Here is a 17,924-nt window from a genome sequence, read left to right on the forward strand (position 1 = left end):
TCATCAGCATAAAGCAGGGTGGAAATATGTTTCTCTGCCAACTTTGGAGGGTGGAACTTGGGGTTTAGATTGCCCACCATGCCATTAATATATGATCCCAACATTTCTAGAACCAGCCCTGCTAGCATCTGATCAAGGATGTCAGTGTTAACAGCTGTGAATTTAATAAATGTGTTTGTAATCATATTTGGTGGTAAGAAATGTTATCCTGAAGACAGAACACTCCTTTTTATTTGGCATCTAGTGTCTGGTATCACAAGAGGATTTCCTTGCAGGAGACTTCACTCTAAAATTCTAAGAGGTAACCTTTATAATCAGACAGTGCATGCTGGTATGAGTGACAGCCAAACCATAGGGCCTAAAATTTTTAGATTCAGCATGGTTTTTTCTTTAAGAAACACCTGGTTGCCACTTACCCATTAAATGCCATCTGCTTCCATAACAATTTCTGAAAAAGGGAGGTCATTTCCCAAGATGATGGCCAAAGTGTATAAAATTTGGATACTCCCAATTTTCAAATGCAGTGCACTTTTTTCATTAAGAAATACCTGGTTGCCACTAATTTCTTCAAAATGCCTTCCCCACATTTTCTATATGCCTTTTCTGGATTTTTCAATCAATCAATCAATCTTTATTATGGTCTTAGACCAGCATAAGGTAAGAGGAGCATGTAATATTGAAAGCAATTAAAAGCAGATAAAAACAATAGAGTCTATGCCTGTTCGCATAGAGACTGTAATGTTACTACAGGATTACAGAAAAGCTAAAAACTAAGAGTGTCTGTAAAATAACTATAAAATTGCTGAAAGAGTAGCATGTGTCTATGAAATCACAGTAGGGCTGAAATATATAAGATGCTGTTAAATGTTACATGCTATAAAATTGCTGTGATGCTAAAATCATTAAGACATTGTCTATAAAATATTGAAGATAAACTGCATCATTAAAAGCAGTAGGGCTAAAAGACTGGAGGATTTGTTCAGGCTAGCGGTCAGAGCCCGGTGAATTCTGCATCCTGCTGCGCAGAACTCGGCAACATTGGGCATTATAGATGGATTAGGGTCTGGGAGTAACAGGGAGATGTATTATTGGCCTGAGCGTTCTGGCAACCTATCAAGTAGCAGGAGGATAAGGACATTTTGTACGTCTCTGTAGAACAGGCAGTGAAGGACATGCTCAATTGTTTTGACTTGCCCCGAGTCACAGGGGCACAGAATTCTATACTTTTATAGTCACAGACCTCTCATCTTTCGGAAGGGTAAACTGGAGACTACCATATATGGTGGTAGCCCAGTTCGGGCTTCTGCACATGCATGGGGGCCATTTTAGTGATCTCCACGCATTCGCAGAGGCCATTTGCACGACCATGCAAATTGTGTGGTCATACAAATGGCCTCTGCACATGCGTGGTCACTAGAATGGTCCCTGCACATGCACAGAGGCCCGGACTGGGCAGCAGCTGGCTCGGGCTACTCTGGAGGAGGCTGGCATGGGTGGGGGGGATCTGCCACTGCTGTCGCCCTCCCACAGATGCCACAACAACAAAAGGGACTTTTAAGTAGTAACAGACTTCCCTCCTGCCCCCTCTAGACTTAGGGAAGCCCCGCTGTTCCTTTACTGGAAAAGAGGAATCCTTACCAGATTCCCCTTTACCAATAGTGCTCCAAACCAGTTTCGTTTAAACTCAGACCTGCCAAGGCTGGGCCGGTCTGACCTTGGACCTATCAAGCCAAGCCGGTTCAACCTCGAGCCCAGCTCAAAGCGAGCCAACTTGCACACCTCTACTTCTAGTTGTGTGAGGCATCCAGCCAGTATTATTATGTACCTTAGACTATCAGAGAGAATAGAAATTCAGGGACCTTTCTAAGTTGGTTTGGCATTCTGTGTCAATAATGCGCTGTTTGAAAAGTGTTCTGGCCTGCTCGTAACCCATGGGGGAAAAGTGAGGAGGGGAGAGTCCAGTTAAGGATGTCTCTCTGCCAGCTTCAGAGAGTGGAAATCTGGGTTTAGATGGCCCAGGCCTACTATGTCATTAATATATGGATTTTTGAACAAACTACATGAGACTAAATTAGAGTGAGCAGACTAAATGAGATCCTGCTCGCCTTCTCCCATATTCCATCTTTAAGGGCAGATTTAAGGGCTCATGTGTACATTGGACATAATATATATCTACTATGTATGAGCATGGAATCCATGTATGTTGGCCCTATAATCAATAAACTCAGTTTGATTAGAAGCAGCCCAGTTTGGCCAGTCTGAGCTCGAACTGAACCGGCCCTCCAAAAAGTGGGGCCGATCCAAGTTCGAGCTGAACTGGGCCCGGTTTGAATCAAACTGGTTCAGCCTGATTCAGCTGGTTCTAGTGCTCACAAAGGAGAATTCAGTAAATATTCCCCTTTACAAGCGTCAGGGGAACCTTATGGGGTTGAAAAAGGGCAGGCGGGGAACATGCAGGAGGTTACCTTACACACTGCAGTGGCATTTCAGTTCCTTGGCAGCAGTGGCAGCGGACTGCCGGAGGCTCCCCTAGGCCCCGCCAGCACTCAGTGCAAGCGCAATGTGGTGAGAATCCAGATCAGGCCTCCACACAAGCATGGAGATCACTCTAACAGCCTCCCTGCTGGCCCACACTGATCGGGGGGGGGGGGGAGCACTGCCAGGGAGCCACACCACAGCAGTAACCTCTCATTCCCCTACCCTTTTCCAACCCCATAGGGTACCTCCGTTGCTTGTAAAGGTGAATCCTTTACAGATTCCCCTTTGCAAGCACTAGAACTGGATCAAACTGGTTTGACCTGGTTCTAGGCATGAACCGAACTGCCGGCCAGTTCTAATGAAGAGGCTCACAGAACAGATGGTTCGGTTTGAGCTTGGTTCGAACTCAAACCGAACCACCCCAAACGGTTCTGTGCACACCCCTATTGAGCATATGCACTTGAAAGTCAGGAATGAACAAAGCTCCAACATACTCAATAGCAGACTGAATGAAAAACTACCAGCTAAGCCCCTGTTTTGTAGGCAGGAATAAAAATGTAACAATTAAAAGTCCTTACCTGGTTTGAAATAAATATACCTATGCATTAAGGCTGAATTAATGTATAGGTGTATTTATTTTAAATCTGGCTGCCTCTGATACTCCAAAGAAAGAAAAACTGCTGCATTTCATGTCACACTCAATAAAAGTCTTGCACACAAATGCAAAGGAATACAGCCCAGAAAAGGTGTAGCTTTATTCTGAATATATATTTATCTGGAAGCAAAATAATGACAATATTCCTTATTAGAACACGAGTTTCCAGTAAACAACCACCAGCTCATTCTTCTAGAACTGCTCACTAAGGTATTATTGTGTCTCAATGGTGTTCAAAACACATTTAAAATAAAAGAAATTACAAACAAAAGGTAACTGACTAGAAGTATCAGCATTTCTTCAGAAAACTACAGGGTGCAATTAATAAATTTAGGTTTTGTTGACAACTCAGCTTTTTCTGCTTAGGACATAATATTATCTGTATGAGACGTCATGCTGTCCCGCTATGGCACTAATTGTGATGTCATAGACTGAGCATGATACGACATGCCACATATTCAGATGCTTGAGTGCTCTTTTAATCTTAGTGGGAGTTGTAGTAATTTGCAAGGAAGGCAGAATTTCTCAGTTATTAAGTTACAGAAGTTGGAAATGCAACAATGCCCTGTATCTACCTGCTTTAGCAAAGCAAAATTAAATTTTTGAAACATATTTATATATTATGTATTGAGAGCATATCCCTCAATATATATTATATTAATGTGTATATATAATATGAATATTATATACATATTATATAATGTTTTATATAATATGTATATTATATATTTTATATGAGTCTCTCTTTCTTTCTCTCTCTCTCTCTCTCCCCAAGTCAGAAAGTTCGAGATTTGAGTTAGGACTGCTAGTTCTGTACCGCAATATTATGCAAGCAAACAGTTTTTCCTAGTGACCCTCTGTAGCAAGAAACACAGCTGTGATCTGAAGCAAACACACACACACACACACAACCTGTTCTTTAGATCAGAGGCTTTCTTCCATCTGACAGAATGCAGCAAGGGCTTGAAAGCTACAAACATCATTTGATTCTTCCATCCTCCCTCTCAAAAATAAGCCAAGTAGTTAAGAGGCATACTAGCTGTCAAAACCTGCATGCTTTTGTATACAAATAAAGCCACATGCTTCCAGTGACATCACCAGAAGCCACATGCTTGCTGATGTCACCAGATACTGTCAGAAGCAGGCCTACATCACCATAAATCAGGGGTGGGGGACCTTGGCCCTCCAGCTGTTTTTGAACTTCAAATGATGGGAGCTGTAGTTCAAAAACAGCTGGAGGGCCAAGGTTCCCCACCCCTGCCATAAATGGTCAGGGGTGGGTCTATGTCACTGAAAATGGTCCGAACCAGGCCTACACCCACTCTGCAGAAGTTCTGTCCCCCGACACAACCCTAAAATATGACCTGGCATGCCCTGAAGTTGGGCATGTGATCCTTCTATGAACATGCCCCACTACCTAATAAGATATTCCCCTGAGGGGATGGAGCCACTCTGGGAAGAGCAGAAGGTTTCAAGTTCCCTCCCTGGCTTTTCCAAGATAGGGCTGAGAGAGATTCCTGCCTGCAACCTTGGAGAAGCCGCTGCCAGTCTGTGAAGACAATACTGAACTAGATAGACCAATGGTCTGACTCAGTATATGGCAGCTTCCTATGTTCCTATGCACCCTAGACCAATAGTAACAGATTTTAAAACCTGGGAAGGCTTAATGGCACAGGTTCCACAATGAAGAAGCAGCCATTTTGTCTAACTTTATGGGCCAGTAGGGGTTCAAGTGACCCTTCAACAAGCACAGCCCATTATCCTGGCCTGGTAGGAAGATGGTTCTGCCCTCTGAGCCATCTTGTTTTGCAGAGTCGCCCGGCAGTGCGCTCACAGGGTCCCCTGAAAGATATTTAGAGCCAAGTGTGTCACCTCCTGTTGAAAAACCTAACTTAACCTGAGAAAATTGTGCATTAGCTTAGCACAAGTTCGGATGATGAGAGGTTTCTTCCAACAAAGCACCCAGAAGAAGAAGACCAAGAAGTTCATGAAATGTGGCAGGAAATCATTTAGACCATTGCAGCAGAGCCTTCTGGAACACAGGTGTTACCGGGGAGGGGGGGATGTTATAGGCTACTAGAGACCAGGATAAGGATAACTTAAAGCAGTGTTATTTGTTTTTCTAGGAGGATGAGGAGCCTTGCCTTGATATGAAGCCTCCAGCCATGTGGAACCCAGCAGCACCAGGGCTGGATTACGCTCTTTGCCACCCATAAGCGGTCAAAGATTTGCCACAGCAGCAGCAAGAGAGGAAGGCAGGGGTTAAATCTATTTTTTTAACATTAAAACTGCCACGGCGCGACAGTGTGGCAGCAGAGATGGTGGCGATACCCCTCCTTACCCAATCCCACCTACCTCCCAAATGATAGCTATCACCTGAAATCGGGCTATAGCTGTCATTTGGGAGGTAGGCGGGCTTGGGTAAGGAGGGGTATCGCTGCCCTCTCCAGTGCATTAGTGGCAGAGAGGGCGGCGACACCCCTCTTAACCCAAGCCTGCCTACCTCCCAAATGACAGCTATCGCCCAAAATCAGGCTTTTCTGTGCACGTATGTTTGCAACAACATAAAACAAATTAAAACAAACATGAAAACCTTACAATGATTTAGAACCACAAGTCCAGTTAAAAAGCTTGGGTGAAAAAAATGTGTCTTTAACTAGATACAACCTGATGCTTTTTTATACACTTTAAAGTACAAGAAGAAAAAGAAAAAGAAAGGTAGATTACCCTTGGCTCAATACTGGTTGCTTACATGTGAAAAAAGCTTTCAACCTTTTGTATCTTGGTCATTTCTCAACAGACCTGCATCAGATTTAGAAAGCTAGTGGAATGTTTTACCTAGTTACTGCATACCAAATTTCAGCCAAATTGAAAGATTGTTTGGATTTTATGACCAATAGAATGTCCAGGGCTTGAAATGGTGGGATGGAGTTTTACACCTCACCTTATTGATACAGGCTGATGTACAGAGCAAGAATGCACCAGTGCAGCAGGAGAGCAGGCTAACAGAACTTCCCAACTAATGCACAAGTGCAGCAGGGAAGCAGTAATTTTTGATGCCTTCCCCTTCCCCAGGAAGCCATCTGTGCCACCCGAAATATGTCCCTGAGGGTTGCACAGCAGCAGGAGGGGAAGAGGGGGCATCAAAACATCCCTGCTGCACTGGTGCAATTAGTTGGGAAGTTCTGATAGGCAGTTCTCCTACTGCATCAGTGCATCCTTGCTCTGTATGTCATTGACACTATAATGCCTATATAAATTGCAATACAGAGCAGTAATTTCCCAACTGTACATTGGGGCACACTAGTATACTGTGAGAGGACTGGTAGTGTAAACCCTTAAAGGCTCCTGCAAACCTAAAGTGCTCATGCACAGAGGAGGCTAACCCCTGAGTCTCTGCATGACTCACTGCTCTGGCCTTTCAATCAGCCTCTACTGCAGTCGGCAGATCTACAATTCTGCTGCACATCTGTATTAGGTGTGCCTGACTCAACCAGTTACAGTGACTGGCTACATGTTACTCTCCTCATGTATGCAAGGCTTTCACTGCTAAGAACTCTGAAAGTTCTCCTGGAAATAGACAGAGAAAAAGAGGGGAGCACAGAGCTGCTTGCCACCTTTTTCTGTTCATTATTTAACTACACTCATCTCACTTAACGGTTCCTCCCCCTTCCCCTCTGAATCCCTAGCACAGTGGTGTAACGGGGGGGGGGGCAAACAAGGCACCTGCCCTAGGCACCACTGGGGGGGCGCCACACCAGTGCCTGCCACCCCCTCTCACTGCCCACCTGCCCAGCCCCAAGGCCCCACAGCCACTTGCCCTGTTCGCCTTCTCCCCTGCTTGCCTTGCTCTCCGGCCTACAATTGGAGCAGCCAGCAAACTGCAACACAGCTCCTTCTCTCCCCACCTCTCAGCTGATCAGCGGGTGGGTGGGGCTTCCAGAGAGGCCTCCGTGCAGGCCTCCCTGAAGCCTGAACTCGAGTGCCGGCTGCTCTTACCCACCGCAGTTCTCTCTGCCCAGCACAGACCAGCCTTTGCCTGCTTAATGGAGGTATGATGTGAATTCCTTTTTGTGGTTACCCCCCCCCCCCCCGATATATAGGGATCTACTTGCTATAGGGCTTTGATGGGGGTGGGGAGACTGAGAAGTCTGAATATTTAACTTGAAACAGATTGGAAAATTTGATGCCTTTTTAAAAAAAACTGTCTAAAAAGCCTTGCAAGTGGCTTGTTTCATGGCAGAAAATTACAAAAACTTCTGGAACAAATATATTATATTATATTATATTATATTATTTCATTCATAAATGCACTTATGTTCAAGTTGTTTTGCAACCCATAAGGTCTGAGTGAGAACTGTGAAGCATGTGTTGTGCATTTTGTTTTTATTTCTTTACAAATGCATTATATGTCCAAGCTGGTTGGACATGTCCAAAAACCTCACTCACACTATTTACACTGTATATCATCGGTCAGTATGATTCTGTAATGATATGAAAGGTTAAGGAGGCCCTGCACATGCTGATTAGCCCCCCAGCCCCGCACCCCACTAGGAATGACCCTGCTTCTGAGCACCTGCAGAGAGAGTTTTTTATCTCAGTACAGTGAGAGACCACAACCAGCCCTATTTCCATATAGGGGAACAGGGAGAATGACTTTTAAGACAGACTAGGGCATAGCTTCAGGAGCTCCTTGAGCCCTGGCAAGGAGTCTCATCTTAAAATTTTACCAAGAAGAGGCAAATTCCTCATTCTCCCCCTCCCCACTCTTTTTCTCCTGAGGAATGGTGCTAATTCTTGCTCTTTTCTCTATTTCTTCCCACCTATCTTCCTTCTTCCTTGCTTCAGTGAGACTTACTGGTCTCCTATATGGAGCAAAATATGCTGGGAGCACAAATTAGTTTGGTTTACATCCCTGAGCATGTGCAATCCTATATGCACTTACCAGGGACAGTTGCATGCAATGGAGTTTAGCTGGAGTACCTCCAGCTAAATGTGATTAGATTTGCTGCCTGAGGCTGCAATTCTCCACACACTTACCTGGGACTTTTACACACAGCAGGCTTTACTGCAAGTTTACTGGGAGGCTTTACTGTGAAACTGAAGTTGTCCCAAAGAACGAACACATAATAGTGGATTTTGTTTTACTCCAGATATAAACCAGGCTATACTCTAACGAGCCGTGAAAAACCTGAATTGCGTGTGAACTGCTCAGGGTAAATCTGGCCAACATGTGAATGCAGCACCTCCATTCCAGAGGAGATGTGTGTTAAAGGGCTTTAAAACCCCTGTGTGAAAAACCTCCTGGAATCAAACTTTACTGAATTTGTTCAGAATTCTGAGAAAACAAACATAGGCTCACCCTGCATGGTTGAAAGTCTCCTTTGCTAATCTGCAGCGAGGGGCCCATTTTAATAATTAGTGTTTCTAGTGTGTTCTAGGCATTAAAAGTAGCACAAATCTATAGTACTCAATGTATATCACTATATATTGTGAAGTGTACACTGTGTGTATACAGTGAAATGTATTTCCAGGCAGCATACTTATTTTGAAATATCAGTCTTAAATCCTTGGGGGCCTGGGCTGTGTGGAGGCCCTGGACTTTGAGGGGCTGAGGGCCCATTTTAAAATCTCATCTTGGCCCATTCCAACATTGCTATGCCCCTGGCGGAATAGATACTACACATGGGTTTCTGCACAACACCTGCACATAAGAAACTGCCATGTAGAAGATGTGTCTCTTGTAAATTGACCCTGAATTTTCCATCCATGACTGGGATATCTGAGTTAGAGTTAATAATAAAAGAACAGCACACTGCTTGTGACAGGAAGGGGCAAATTACAATGATTTCTTAGTCTGGCAGGGGCTGGTTTTGGCCCTGGCTGAATTTGGCTGTCTGCTGCTGTTGCAAATTCCTCTGTCTAGTATGGCAAACTAATGTAACCTCCTCCCTCCGGGTGCCAAAGTAAGCACTAGTGTAGTGAATGCACATATACCCCATCATGAGCCAACAGTCATCACAAAACAAAGGCTGGCTGGAATCATTCACTGGTTTATAGGCTCCCCCCCCCCCCCGCCGCCACCTTCTTCTTCCCTATTTCGCTAGTGGCTATTTGGGCAGGTGATCCCCTAGGACAAAGTCATGTTTTTTTAAAAAGCATGAGATGAGACAGAAAATGACACTTGGAATCCTCACATAACTCCTGACTGTTGTTCTACGACTTTAACAGAGATGGCTCATGTTTTCAGGTTTTGATCAACAACCATGTCTAGATGGTACAGTGTTCTAGTCTAGAAGGTACAGTGTTCCTTTTAACAGGGATTTCCAGATATTGTTGACTACAAGTCCCATCATCCCTGTCTGGACAGGGGCACAATTTCAGCGCTTGCCCTAGGCACTATTTTCCCTAGATACGTCCCTGCCCTAGCAGCAATTAGCTACTAAAGGAAGGGTAACATTAAAGCTAAAGGAGCGATGGAGAAAGGAAACCAACAGCTCTAGTCTCCTTAGGCTTCTTCTGCCTCCTAGAGAGACTACAGCATTCTTAGCAATTAGGAGCTGGCCTACACGTGGATACTCTTCATATGAGTGTAACACAGCCAGGCTCTTTCTCCGCCTCAAAAGAGACTGCCTATTACACCTCCGTTTATCACTGCCCTGTTTCCTTCCAGTCAGGATGCACATCCAGATCAGAGGCTAACGTAGAAACACTAAGGGTGGGCAATTCTGTCTTACACAATCCAAACGTAAACATTTTTGGTTGTCACAGTGCCTCCAGTTCAGAAAAACAAGTATGTCTCAGCTATCAGAAGTGCATAACACTGGTGGAGATCCAGCAGTTTTATGCATCCAGCAGAAGTGCATAAAACTGGTGAAGATCCTTTCTCATGGCTAAAGGTCTGGATCATGGCTAAAGGTCAGGTTGTTCATTAGTGTGGAAAATACATACAAAGCAATAGACAGAAACTAAAAATAGCCAATAAATATCAAAAAGATTCTGGACAGCAGGTAAGTTGAAAACTTATCAGAAAAGTCAAATCTTCAGTCTTCCATATGTGATTTAAATGCATACATTCCAAGTTTTGTTTTGGTTTTTCAAGTCATATTCCTTATCACTGCACCAAACTTTTGATTTTTGACATTGCCACTAGAATAATGTGTCACTGTGGGGATCAGCTTGAAACAATGAACAGTTGTTTCCTGGTTCCTAACTGAGTGGCAAGGGAGTGCTGGCATTTCCAGCAGTATGGCTGGTTTGAAAGGCTTGAACCTACATTGGCTATGATGCTTAACATGTAGCTTGCTTGACTGGACTGACTGCCATTCTAAAAAATGAAAAATTACTTTTGGTGACACAGCAGTCCACAAACATGCCCAGTCATGCTAAGAACTGATATGTGTACAGAGACCACACAAAGGGGAACAGCTGCTCATTCTTCCACCTAACTGTTCATAGGGCATTCTCAAACCTGATACCCCATGTTTTGTTTAGGACTGTTCACTAGATTTGTCTAGTCAGTGGCAATAAAACCACATAAGGATCTCCTTCCTTCAGTCTCAGGCTTTCTGCAAACACACACAGAGAAAAGTATGTATGTTTTGGTTGTTTCAAGGATAGGGATGTAGCAAAACTGGAGTGGGCCCTGGGACCATGGGCACACCTAGGTCCAAAAGCAGCCTGGACCTGAAGGGCTTTGGAGGAGCCACCGCCACGAGGCACAACTTTATATATATATATATATTTTAAAAAAATTAAATTCCTGCTGCTGCTTCGCCGCTGCTCTTGTCTCTGGAGAGCGGGGATCCAAATGATCGGTGGGGCTCCCCAGAGCCCCGCAGCTGCCCCATGCCCATCCCACTGTTGCCCCACGTCCGCTGCTAGGGATGTGCACAGACCTGTTCAGAGGCCCTTCTACGGGCCTCCGAACAGGTTCAAACACTGGGAGGTTCAGAGGTTCTACGTTGGGGGGGGGGATAATTTTAAGGGCAGGGGAGGGTGCACTCCACCACCACACTGTGTTTTCCCCCACAGACGCTTGCTGAAAAATCAGTCTGGTGGAGCGGCGGTGCACCTCCCTGACACCCCATCTGCTCCTTGGAGCGGAAGTGACAGAAAGTAGTGTGTGCGCATGCAGGTGCATATGCACATCACACTTGCTCGCGTGCATGATGGGCATGCATGCGCCCAACATGTGCACACCCACACACTACTTCCTGTCACTTCGAGTCTGAGGAGCAGACAAGACAGTAGGGAGGTACGCTGCCAACCCGCTGGACCGGTGTGCCAGTGAGTACTGGCGGAAGAAATGCAGTGGGGGGGGGAAGTGTACCCTCTTCTGCCCTTAAAGTTATCCCCCTGCCATCAAATTGGCCCCTGCCAGTTCCATGCACATCCCTACCTGCCGCTGCCCCGCCTCCGCACTGATATTTGCCATCTTCGCCTCCGGGGGGTGGGGGGCAAGCAGCAAGCAGATCAGGCCTCCCCCTCACACGGTGGCAGTCTGTCCAGCGGGCGCTCCTGCATAGTGTGAATATGCAACATCGCATGGCATGACATCACCGGCATGTGACATTCCATATTCACACTGTGCAGGCATGCCTGCTGGACAGACTGCCACTATGTGGGTGGGGGGAAGGCCTGCTCTGCTTGCCACTTGCCCCCCACCCCCCAGAGGCAAAGATGACAAATATTGGCGTGGGGCAGTGGCATGGCAGTGGAGGGGCAGCAGGGCTCTGGGAGGCCCCCCAATCATTCGGAGCCCCCCCCCAGAGGCAGGAGGACACAAATCTGGCCTCCGAGGTCCATGGCTAAATCCGCCTCTGCCTGGGACAAACAGTGAGGATGGGCTTCTCCCCCCTGCCACACATACACACTTCCCCACCATTGTCTTTGGAGAGGCAGAAAGGGAAGAGTGAAGAGCAAACTACTGCTCAGCTGATGGCCCTTCTCTCCCTCAGAGGCCCAGGGACATCTGTCACTATGCCCCGTCAAGGATTTTATTGTTTGGAATGTTAGGGTCTTCACTGAGTCCCTATAAAGGCTTGTGGGCTCTGTTGAAATCTTGACAGGATGGCAATGGCTTATCAACCATTGACTTTACTGATCAAGTTTGTTGCACTGTATCCTCCATGAAGCTCTGACAGTGCACATCGAATATCTATTTTGTTCTCACAGTAACTCTGTGAAGTACAGTATGAAGTGAGTCACTATGGCTCACCCACAGTATTGTATTCAGGCACAGTGAATTAACTGTGCACTGCCCCCTTAAGACCAGACCAGCTTCCAGACTTCCTCTCCCTCTCAGATTAGGGAAAATCCTGTGCAGGCCTGAGTTAGGAGCCCTGCCAGGTAGCTGTATTTAACCTTGTAAATATATCAGTTAAGCTAGTAATACTGTGTGGAGCTTGAATCCAATAGGCAAGCTTCCACACACAACTCACCCATGGCCTCCATGTATGGTTCACGGCTCAGCAGGGATTTAGTCTTCCTAGAGACAGTCCAACCTTGCATTCACAACTCTGGCTCTTGTTGCTTATCATTAGATTAGTAGATTCAAATAGCAAACAATGGCTGTTGCAGTTCCTATAAGACAGTAATATTGTGCATCAATGAATTGTTGCGGGGGGGGAACCACACACACACACACACACTTATTTTAAAAAACTTCATCTTCCAAACTACTATTAGAGTCAGCAATAGATAAAATATTTCACAATATTTAATCTAGCAGTTTCTTTGCTCCCATGTCAAATATAACAGGATTGAAAAGTAAGGACACAAACCTGTTCCAGTGTTTTCCTGCTTTCCAGAGAGGTCAAAAAACTTTTCCTGCAGAGCACTGAGTTTTGGATTTTTAAGCAAAAAGCCACATTCTCCTTGTGCTTTAATTTTGATGCCAGGTTTGGAAATGCGGCTTTTGGAAAGTTTGAAACTGATTTAATAAGCCTCGTTCGGGGCTGAAGCTGTCTTGTGAACATGTGCTACACACAAAAATTCCAGATAAAATAATGTATTTCTCATGGGTCTCTTTGCAGCAAAAAATATTTTCCTTGGCAGATTGGCCATTCCACTGTATCCATTGCTGCATTTACATTGTATACTGTATAAAATAGATTTTCAATCCTTTAATATATATAATTGGCTGGTCCTCTGTTTTTCGTCAGTCATGTACATCACAACGTTTCCTGGATGTTTTTTCCACTGACCACACTATTCCATCCTGTGCTGTGTACTTGGCATTTTACTTCTGGAATTAGGGGGAAACACATACTTCTCCCAGCAAGTCCTTCCCCCTTTTTTAAATTTATAGCCCCCCACCCACCCACCAAATAACATGAAGTCAGCTACTTTGGAATCCCCTTTGGCTAATCCAACATATTAGCATGATTGTTGCATGCTTATTTTATCATCTAGCATTATAAAAATGATATTGTGCAATTTTGCATAGGCTTCTTTCCATTCCCGCCCCCTAGGATTACTATTTTTCCATCAGCTATCCTCATTCTTCTTAATTCGCGCCTTGCTGTTTGTTGTTACTTGAGTAGTTATGTCTTTGTGTATCTACACAATAAATCAGATGTTTAATGTTTATTTTAATTTATCTTAGAAACACAATACTAGTCTACTCCATACTGTCCCATTTGGCAGCCATCTTCGCATAATCTTTAGTCTAATAAACATTCCTAGTTAGATCCATTTGTTTTATGCCACAACCGTTTTCCTTCTGTCTCTAATACTGAAGAAACTGTATCTCTATTTCCAGAGCTGTAAAAGTGCATACTTTAAATTTTCTTCAGTGTTGAACATTGTGTCTTTTCATATTCCAGTTTATATTCTACATTTTTATTTAATCGGAATCTTGTTGATATACTATAAAGGATCAGTACCAGCACTTGTGTATCCATGAAAGTGGAGCCAGGACCATGAATATTTTCTTCAGTTATCAGCCTTTAGTCCATAGCTTTTCTGGATCCAAACTGTACAATATCCCAGCAATTTAAGTGTCTTTTCATTATGGCCCAGAATTTTAATTTATTTAATAACTGGCACCCCAAGACAAACACTTCCCAGACACTTAGATTTCATGTGTGAAATCATTTTTCTTTCTACATGGCTTCCAGGTCTTTTTCTTATATGATAGAGGTGAGCTGTAACATCGGAGTTGCCATGCCCCCCTAGTGATGCTCTCCTTCTCAACTTTTATTTTTCCCTTTCTGCACCACATCAGGTTCTCATACATTTATTTTAGCTTCATCTAACAGGATTCTCATTCTTTATTTGGATCCAGTCTTGTAGTAGCTTTATCTCCAGTTTACAACAGTATTTCTTCTCAGCACTGAAAATTCCACATCCAAACGGTTCTGTGTGAAAAACTTGCCTCTGTTTCTTGAGATCATGCAAGTGGGCACAAAGAAGTAGGTGATTTTACAATAACACACACAAACACGCACACAAGTAGACATAGTGAAGACTGTTGTAAAGAAGAATTGCCCCTGAATTTTTGTTCATTTCATTGTCTCAAAACTTCATAAATTTCCTTAGTATTATTAGTGCTGGTTTGTTGGTATAAGATTATCAAATAATTCCAGTTTATAGCTATAGCTTTATACAAAAAATCCAAAATGGCTCACAGCTGTTTGAAAGCAAAACAGCTGCAAACTGCATCAAGGAAAAGTAAAGGACATTGACTTAAAGCTGCTTAAACAAACACTTTTGGTACTTGTACAAAAACTCATTGGTTTACTCCAAAGGATCTTTTCATAACCTATAGAACAGAGAGAATATAGTAGATAGCAAGTTAATAATTATGCAGATGGACTTTCATTCATATTTTTAAACATTTTAGACTGTAATTCTAAGTGAATTTTCCAGAGAGTAAGTCCCATCAAACTCTGTGAGACTTCTGTGGAAATGTGCATAAGATTTCACTGCACATGGATAACAATTTCTTTTGATCCCTTAATACTTGTCTTGAATTTTGAAAATTCCACAGCCAGGATCCAAAAAGCTACTTTGGATTCCAGTGGGAGTTTTGACTTTTCTTTTGAACAGTACAGTAGACATAGCAGATATTCCTGGGTCATATTTTTAAAAATCCCCTCTGTTTCAAAAATGGTTTGCCATGCAGCTTGATGGGGAGGGGCAGCTGCCCCCAAACGCAAGCCCAAATCCCCCATGGGTATAAAGAACCAGAGCTGTGGTTCTTTGGCTCCTATCTTTATGTTCCTAACACAGTTTTGCAAGAAGAAGTGCATACACTCTAATTATAAATTGCCATAAAATAAATTTAAAAAGAATACCAACCACATTTCTTTGCTCTGTAGATTCATCAAGGCCACAGGATGAATGCTAGTGAGAAAAACAGAAAAAGGAACAAAAACTATAAAATAAGGTCAAAAGAAGAAGAAAAAGAAAAGAAGAAAAAGATGTAAGATATGTAACATGAAAACCAGTGGCATCAGTTAGACCTCAAGTTATTAGAATTCTGTTAAAAATAGTTTCAAAGACCTACTATAGGGCCCATGGTTTGTTTTCTCATCATGCTATTTCAGTTTTTTCCAAAAAGCTATAGAAATAAATAACCCCATTAGTGACAACGTTACAAATCTTCCACTAACACTTACATTCTGAAATAGTCAGGCCAAATCCTAGTCCGGTTCTACCCTAACTTTAATATCAGCAACACTGATATTAACTACCCTAACACTAATATCAGCAACACCTTGGGGCTCTGCACTTGAAGCAGCTGCTGGCACAGCCAATTCTAGCACTTATTTACTACCATGTTCTAGGATGAGACTGCAGTCCCCCTGTAACTTGTGAGCAGTGCTTTTAAAACCAACATCCAAATTGTTCTGTTAGCCCAGATGAGCAGGTAACTCATGTCCCCTTAGTGTTCCAGTGATGTCTTACCTCCAATTAACAGAATCAGTGCAATTAATTAATATGCAGCTCACAAGCTCCAAGAGCAATTGGCTGACTCCATGCAACCAACTGTATTATTAATTATTATTATTTAAATTTCTATCCCACTCTTTCTCCAATTGGTATACACAGTTCCCACCAATCCTGCATATAATCCTGTATATAAGATTGTCCCTTCATTTTATCTTCAATTGATTGATTGATTGATTAAGTGCTGTCAAGTCAGTGTTGAGTCTTAGCGACCACATAGATAGATTCTATGTGATTCTATCTATATGAGGTAAATGAGGCTGAGAGGTGAGGCTTGAATAAACTCACAATTATGTGAGGTAAATTAGGCTGAGAGGTGGTGACTGGCCCAAGGTCACCCAGTAAACTTCATTGTTGAGAGTGGATTTGAACTGGGTCTCCCCACTCCTGGTCCAGCCTTCTAATCACTGCACCATGCAGCCATAGGTTAGAGGAACATAGGAAGCTGCCAAATACTGAGTCAGACTATATATCCCTCTAGCTCAGTATTGTCTACACAGACTGGCAGCGGTTTCTTCAAGGTTGCAGGCAGGAATCTCTCTTGGAGATGCCAGGGAGGGAACTTGGAACCTTCTGCTCTTCCCAGAGTGGCTCCATCCCCTAAGGGGAATCTCTTGCAGTGCTCACACATCGTCTCCCATTCATATGCAACCAGGCTGGACCCGGCTTAGTGAAGGTCACAAGTCATGTTTGCTAACACAAGACCAGCTCTCCTCTCCTACAACTGAGGGTCCTCAGCAGTAGGAAAAAAGTTATACTTAGTTTTCAGTGTTAAACTGGATTGGCTCTCAGCTTCCTCCCTTGTCTTATCCCCACTTTCTTGCCTCCTACCTGTTGAAAGTGAAGGACTATGCGCTGACTCTTGTCTCAGTGACAGTGGAGGACAGACTAGTGAGTCAGAGGGTTAGAGGGTCAAGACACTGGTCATCCCTTCTCTACCGCTCTGACACTATCCCTTTGGAATGTAGATTGCTACTCTCAGGGACACTTCCTCCCTTCCTTGTCACTTCCTCTCTCCCTTCTCTTCCCTTCCTTCTACCTTGTAACATGCAAGCTCCTCTCCCCTGCACCATGTGTGCAGAGGTGCAGAATCCATCTGCATCCAGCTAGCTAGATAGATTAGAGATTCTATCTACTCACTTTCCTATCTAGAATGGAATTCTCTAATAAATACCACTTATATTGATTTGCAACTATGAACTGGCTCCAAGTTACTTTACTCTCAGCATACACGCATGCCTAACTAAATTCCGCTGTGTTGTGCCTCTGTGCACTCTGCTATAATGAAAAAGGGTTTTTCTTACCAGAGAGAATTCCCAACACTACCCTCCTAATCCCACCAATCATTATCATTCTCAATCATTCTCAGTCCTCATTTACCACATTCTCACATGACACATATTGTTTTATAGGGGTTTTTTGCACTCCTCCTGTCCTGGGATTCTTTTACAAGGCTTTCCCACCCTCTCCTAACATGTTTATTCAAGCCTAGTGATGTATTCAGGCCTAGTATTCTAAGAGGTGGTCTGAGATATGGTCTATGGTAGGAAAGCAACTAAAAGTGTGTGTGTGTGCGTGCACGCACACGGGGGTGGGGGGCACATCCTTAACCATAATGCCTGGGCACTCACAAAAACTAGTAGTCCCATTAAAATTAAAAGGGCAGTTTAGGACTACTTTGAGTAATTTTGTTCATCATGTCAGCCAGCAAGAATTGTATAATACGTTAGAAATAATGTCCTATGCTGGCAACTCACACATGTCAAGTTTCTTAAACTTCTAAAGCTATACAGAGAAGCAGGAAGGAAGATCTTCACACATTTCAGAACTTTTC

At 43.7% G+C, this 17,924-nt stretch overlaps 1 protein-coding gene and 1 long non-coding RNA gene across 15 annotated transcripts in view; one reads left to right on the plus strand and one right to left on the minus strand.

Annotated features, from left to right (window-relative positions):
- The window catches only part of JAKMIP1 (janus kinase and microtubule interacting protein 1), a 212,443-nt gene that overhangs the window by 59,394 nt on the left and 135,125 nt on the right, over window positions 1-17,924 (minus strand). For 4 of the 14 annotated variants that reach the window (XM_053251866.1, XM_053251862.1, XM_053251864.1 and 1 more), the window contains exons 21-23: window positions 15,440-15,484; window positions 12,919-14,900; window positions 12,577-12,718 (exon numbers count right to left, since the gene is read on the minus strand). In XM_053251866.1, the coding sequence (XP_053107841.1) occupies window positions 14,868-14,900; window positions 15,440-15,484 (78 nt within the window). In that variant the 3' untranslated portion in view covers window positions 12,577-12,718; window positions 12,919-14,867. Of the gene's footprint in view, window positions 1-12,576; window positions 12,719-12,918; window positions 14,901-15,265; window positions 15,516-17,924 lie in introns of those variants that run through there. The other 10 variants (XM_053251868.1, XM_053251869.1, XM_053251870.1 and 7 more) reach the window with 6 other exon arrangements.
- The window catches only part of LOC128325940 (uncharacterized), a 41,028-nt gene continuing 30,229 nt past the window's right edge, over window positions 7,126-17,924 (plus strand). The window contains exon 1 of the long non-coding RNA XR_008307753.1: window positions 7,126-7,185. This is a non-coding gene — a long non-coding RNA (uncharacterized LOC128325940). The remainder of the gene's footprint in view (window positions 7,186-17,924) is intronic.

The sequence above is a fragment of the Hemicordylus capensis genome, chromosome 5 (assembly GCF_027244095.1).
Source record: "Hemicordylus capensis ecotype Gifberg chromosome 5, rHemCap1.1.pri, whole genome shotgun sequence".
NCBI lineage: Eukaryota > Metazoa > Chordata > Lepidosauria > Squamata > Cordylidae > Hemicordylus > Hemicordylus capensis.